Raw genomic sequence first — 6,418 nt, forward strand, 5'->3', positions numbered from 1 at the left:
CGGCTTCCTATTTCGCAACAAAGCCTCCTTCACTCATGCCGCCAAACATACCCTCGTAAAACTGACTATCCCACCGATCCTTGACTTCGGCGATGTCATCTACAAAATAACCCCCAACACTCTACTCAGCAAACTGTATGTAGTCTATCACAGTACCATCCGTTTTGTCACCAAAGCCCCATATTCTACCCACCACTGCGACCTGTATGCTCTCGTTGCCTCACCGTCACTACATATCCGTTGCCAAACCCACTGGCTCCAGGTCATCTATAAGTCTTTGCTAGGTAAAGCCCCGCCTTAGCTCAGCTCACTGGTCACCATAGCAACACCCACCCGTAGCACACGCTCCAGCAGGTACATTTCACTGGTCATCCCCAAAGCAAACATCTCCTTTGGCCGCCTTTCCTTCCAGTTCCCCGCTGCCAATGACTGGAACAAATTGTAAAAGTCACTGAAGCTGGAGACTTATATCTCCCTCACTAACTTTAAGCATCAGCTGTCAGAGCAGCTTGCACCTGTACACAGCCATCTGTAAATAGCCCATCCAACTACCTCATCCCCATATTGTTATATATTTTTTCTCCTTTGCACCCCAGTATCTCTACTTGCACATCATCTTCTGCACATCTATCACTCCAGTGTGAATGCTAAATTGTAGTTATTTCGCCACTATGGCCTATTTATTGCCTTACCTCCCTAATCTTACTACATTTGCACACACTGTATATAGATTTTTCTTTTTCGATTGTGTTATTGACTATACGCTTGTTTATCCCGTGTGTAACTCTGTGTTGTTTGTGTCGCACTGCTTTGCTTTATCTTGGCCAGGTCGCAGTTGTAAATGAGAACTTGTTCTCAACTGGCCTACCTGGTTAAATAAAGGTGAAATAAATAAATTAAAAACAACATGCAAGACGAGGACGCAACAACGTTCTCACCAAATTCTGATGTGCACTTTGAAGATGTTAGAATAACTGTCCATATTTACTTTTCCCCAGCCAACAAGACGAGCGAGTGACGAACAGCAAAATCCCTAGCCTATGTCAATCTACTATCCCCCATAGTAGAAAAGTTGACCTATTCTATTGGTCATCTTGTCGTTCTGTGCGAGAAAGAAATAACCTATTCCAAACAGACTCTGGGACTGTTGTGGGACGATAGATCCTAAATTCATACAACCAGTAGGCCTAGGCTACGTAAAAAAAAAAAAGAAAGTTAAAAAGCAATGATTCAATGATTATTTCTTCACGTTATAAGCGCAGCATTGCGCACAAGGCAGTAGGTTAGGCGTGAATGTTCGTTCCATGACGCAATTAGTGGGAAAACACAGTTGTCGAAAGCACACCCCACATTCTAGTGGTTTCATGTGACAGGGAGAGATCTACCTTTAACTACTGGACAACGAAAGAAAGTTGAAAACACCTGCTCTTTCCATGACAGACTAACCAGGTGAATCCAGGTGAAGGCTATGATTCCTTATTGATGTCGCTTGTTAAATCCACTTCAAATCAGTGTCGATGAAGGGGAGGAGACAGGTTAAAGAAGGATTTTTAAGCCTTGAGACACAGATTGTGTGTGTGCCATTCAGAGGGTCAACGGGGGAAGACAAAAGATTGAAGTGCCTTTGAACAGGGTATGGTGGTAGGCGCCAGGCGCACCGGTTTGTGTCAAGAACTGCAACGATGCTGGGTTTTTCACACTCAACAGTTTCCCGTGTGTATCAAGAATGGTCCACCAGCCAAACGACATCCAGCCAACTTGACACAACTCATTGCAAATTGGTGTGACACACTGATGAAGCCTGCCTTCCATTGCCTATGCCTTTGCTGTTTGAGATGCAGCAGCTACCGCACTGTCTGACAGATTCTCCACTAAAAGGCTCTGTATCTGTATGCTGTACGCATGTGATGAATAGGATACATAACAAATATACGTGTACACACGCCAATTTAATTCCACTAAATGATGCAAATTAAAGTATAGACCAATAAGCCTGACCAGTGAAATGTATTTACATAGACTGGTATTTCCATCATTGAATAGGCTAAAAAGCATTATTTCACAATGGGATTTTTTTTCTTCTTCTCCTGGACAATTGGCCGGCGTCAATTTTATTCATCGGATTTTCAACAACAACAAAAATGTCTGCCAAAAGCCAGCTATTACCGGCTAACGGAGACCATTGCGTGTGCGTGAGTGTGTCTTTTACCCAGCAGCCAGGCGTATAGTCTGCGGTTGAGTGACATGTCCCTCCTCAGAACCACGTGCAGCGCTGCAGAGAGGATCCGAATCATGTCTGGACTGGTGGCCTGGAACAGCAACACACACAACAAAAATAAGGAAATAATAGCAGAGGTCAGATGAGTTCTGACTTAGAAGAAAAGATGCCGTAATTTGGCCTGTTTGGGCTCTGAGGCACATTGTGCTTCGATGATTGAATGGAGAGGTGAACGGCCAAACAAGCATCCACTGAGTCACGGTATGCTCTCTCTCCCTCGAACTGGATGTCGAATAGCCTCATCATCAAGAATGGCCAGTTTCCAAAAGTGCTGTGACTGCTGTCTTGTGTGCTGAGCAGTGCTGACAGAGTTGCGCAGATCTGTCCTTACCTGACTCATGTGAAATGGGAAGCAGAAGAGGATCAGGTCCAGGGTGCTCCTCTGGACCAGAACACTGGAGTCCTGCACCGATGTGCTGACTGCCTCCACCTGCAGCGTGCGACACAACACGCAGGGTTAAATCAAGCCCCCTTTACATCTATCTAATGTACTGCAAATAAATGAGTGAATATGTAGAATTTCAGAACAACCAGACTAGGTTGACTCCTATTGCATTTTCTGCTTGTTCTTGTTCCTCAGGAAAACATTTGGGACCAAAGTGTTTTCTGTTTTTTTTATTAGGAAAAACTCCTGGCCCTACTCAATACAAGTTCACATGACTTAATTTCTCAGTCTGCATCATGAATACACTACTAATGATTTCTACATGTTCCACAAACACAGGCACTTCAAGCTCTACTTGGTGTGTGTGTGTGTGTGTGTGTGTGTGTGTGTGTGTGTGTGTGTGTGTGTGTGTAACTTGGGGGGTTGGGATAAAGGAAAAAGATAAGGGTGTCTGAAAACAATCCATCTTTTCGTGTACCATGAGCTCGATGTCGCTGCCCATGACGTAGAGCTGGTCCTCCATGGAGAGTTTGCGGTTGAGGTGCAGCAGAACAAAAGTGACCCCGGGCAGACGCACGGCGGGGCTGGTCAGGATGCTGCCCCACAGAGCGCTGTAGAAGGCCGACTGCTCCACCGCCGCAGCCACCTTCTCCAGCAACGTGTTGGTCCTGGAGAGGATTGCATTGAATTGAAATAAATGAATTTGGGTTGCATACATTGACAAGACAATTGAATCCCAGATGATTGAATTGTTACTAAGGTTGATTCTGACTGAATATATATATATTATTCTTTTTGTTCTAGTAATTAGCAATTCACTTCATTCAATGACATCCATTTCTCTTCTCCGGCCTTCCATCTCTTACCTATCATAGTATTCAGAGCCCTCCTCCAGGCCCGGTAGTACCCCAGTCAGCAGCCCCTGCAGGCCAGGTTTGAGGGTCTTTCCCAGGGGCAGGTAGTAGGTCTCATACAGGCCCAGCAGCACCGGCTTCACAGACATAGCAGCATTGGAGAGTAGAGGGAACAGCCCAGAGCTGAAACAGAAAGCAGGGGGCAGGTGTTAGGCGGGGGGGTAATAGAGTCAAGGGGAAATTATAGGGTTGATAGGTCAACTGAAGAAAAATAACTATTGAACAAAATCCACATGCATTATTTTTATTCTCTTACTAGTTCAAAGGAGATGGATTGAGGGTAAGGCCCTGCGATAGACTAGCGTTCTGTTCAGGGGGTGTACTTGTACATCAAGCTGCCTCACGCTATAAAAACAGGAGAAACAGGCTCCTGCCCTATGGACCATTCTGGCTTGGACAAGGCTTATTTACTTACTTTGCTAGTTCAAATTCAGTTTATGACATGTTTGCCAGTTACAATAAAGCTACTGTACTTCTCTACTACTCCTACTGTCCTGAACAAGTGTTGACATCCCGTAGCCTAGTCGGTACCTGTAGAGGAAGAGGTCTTTGGCCAGCCTCTTGGGCCCTATGATCTTGAAGATAATCTCGTAGGTCTCCAGGGCCTTGCGGTGCACCCCGCTGGGCAGAGCTGGGTGGAGGCATTGAGCCAGACGCTTGCCTATCGTCAGCTTCTTGGGCACCACCTGGTACTTGGCATTGCTTTGCAATACCTGAGAAACAGATTCAAACATCAGACGTGGGGTACCAGAGGCCAATCTACATCTTTCCACAATAGCTGGCAGGGGGGAAAAATGCATTTAGTGCATTAGAGACTATGCAGATCCAGTTTAATTGCTGATGTGTTCATTGTGTATCCATTCCAACCCAAAATGTACATATGTGAAATATCCAAACAGGTAAATGTTTGTGGTCGTTACCTTGTTGAGTTTGCCGAGTGCAGAGATGAGGTCTGCCCATTCGCTGGAGTACTCAAAATTCTTGAGGGCTTTGTCCACCGCCGCCACATAATTCCTGTACTTGGAGTCACTGAGCAGCTCCACTTCCTCTGCATTCATCCTCCTGGGTGGTTATTCTGCTACTTGCCAACACCAGGCTCACATACACACATCACACCTGGAGTGAATGAGTAAGGGGGGGATATCATTACTCTGAGTCATAGTGAGTGATTAATCAGAACTTTACATATGGAAGCATTAGTCTCAAACTACATGTGTCCTTAATGTGCAGGCCAGTGCCAGTCAATCTGTCAGAATGAGAGTTACAGAGGAGAAGCACATGGGTTGATGATGGTGCACAGATGGAGCTGTTTATTGACCAGTCATGTACAAATGACAAATGTTTATTAGGAGCAAAGTCTGACAGATTACAAGAATTTGATAAGGTTAAATGTTGGTATGTGAAGATAGTGCTAAATCATTGGTGTCTTCTTCCAGACATGTCTTAGTGAAACAGATGCCTTAGGGATGGGAGAGGTAGATAGATGTGCTTCAACAGACAATATAGAAGTCAAGTGAACAAAAAGAGCTGAACAGAGATGTACATGAGAGGGTTGGGTTCCAACTACAATCAAATCACATTTTATTTGTCACACACTTCGTAGACAACAGGTGTAGACTAACAGTGAAATGCTTAGTTCCAACAAAGCAGAGTTAAAGATAAAACAAATAATAATAATATATAAATAGTGGCACAGTGAACAGCAAATAAAAATGATGAGTAAAAATAACATGCCTATATAGGGAGTACAAATACAATGTCATCCTTTCACCAAAAACTGATTTTCCATGGAATTTTTATCCAAGGCAGAAACCTAAACTCCTCCCACCTGGTAATCAAGGAAGGGACAGACCTGCGTGGTACAGTACATGCACCACATGACAGCCCTGCCCAGTGCCTCACAATGAAATGTGTTCTTGGTGGGGTGGGCGACACAGGAAACTAAATGACAGCCCTGGCCTTTGTTGTTGCAGCTAGATGGATCTGTAGCTAGTTGTCAAGAGTTGAAATATTTGTCAAGAGACAGCCTAATTGTATAACGACACACCAACTAGATATACTGACAAGAACAATATGACATGCAAATTATAAAACGCGTGATCAAACTAGCTAGCAAGTCACCTATTTAAAAGATGGATACCAAAAAAATATTAATTTCTAAAGCTAACAACGTTAAACACTTATCAAGGCATCTGACTTAACTCGCAACCAAACATGAATGACATCACCTATCGTCATAAGTAATGCGTGGTCAACAATACCGAAACCTGCCCTCCATGTAAATGTGCTAGCTTGCTAACTCAGTCAAGGCAGGGCTACAACACCCAGGTGGCTACAATAGTACCAAGTAGCTTAGATGTAACGTTACAGCCTGACTAACTCCCGATGTTGTGTCCCAAAACTAGCATAGCAACGACTGTCTGTTATTTATCGGCCGCGAAAGTCGACGATAAATGCTTACCGTTAGAAGGATATTTGTAAACCACTGTCACTAAATTATGTCTCCCGCTTGACGAATTAAAAAACAATTATGCCTTCGCTAATTGGCTCAGTGCGAATGTATCCTTGATAGCTATGTCCGTATTATTGATGATGTTGTTGCTGCCGGGCCCCCGGCGTCGACTCGGTTAAACCGTGTCACTTGTCATGTAAGCATACAACGCTCACGGGTTAAATAATAAGTGTATCCTACATATTTTAAGATAGAGATGTCTTTGCCTTTGATTGAAAAACAAACCAACATCAAAACCACACCTGCCCTACGTTCAGGTTCACAAAGCCAAACAATCCCGTTTACAGTTGTCCCAGACTGCATTGCAGATTGCGGCACGTCTACTTCAT

At 44.2% G+C, this 6,418-nt stretch overlaps 1 protein-coding gene across 1 annotated transcript in view; it reads right to left on the minus strand.

Annotated features, from left to right (window-relative positions):
* Positions 1 to 6,366, minus strand: part of LOC120031063 (protein dopey-1-like) — a 38,655-nt gene extending 32,289 nt beyond the window's left edge. Inside the window, exons 1-7 of the mRNA XM_038976613.1 lie at positions 6,039 to 6,366; positions 4,498 to 4,693; positions 4,109 to 4,290; positions 3,530 to 3,700; positions 3,142 to 3,331; positions 2,610 to 2,708; positions 2,210 to 2,309 (exon numbers count right to left, since the gene is read on the minus strand). Of these exons, the coding sequence (XP_038832541.1) occupies positions 2,210 to 2,309; positions 2,610 to 2,708; positions 3,142 to 3,331; positions 3,530 to 3,700; positions 4,109 to 4,290; positions 4,498 to 4,635 (880 nt within the window). The 5' untranslated portion in view covers positions 4,636 to 4,693; positions 6,039 to 6,366. The remainder of the gene's footprint in view (positions 1 to 2,209; positions 2,310 to 2,609; positions 2,709 to 3,141; positions 3,332 to 3,529; positions 3,701 to 4,108; positions 4,291 to 4,497; positions 4,694 to 6,038) is intronic.
* Between the last annotated feature and the right edge of the window lie 52 nt (positions 6,367 to 6,418).

This window comes from Salvelinus namaycush, chromosome 37 (assembly GCF_016432855.1).
Source record: "Salvelinus namaycush isolate Seneca chromosome 37, SaNama_1.0, whole genome shotgun sequence".
Classification (NCBI taxonomy): Eukaryota; Metazoa; Chordata; class Actinopteri; order Salmoniformes; family Salmonidae; genus Salvelinus; species Salvelinus namaycush.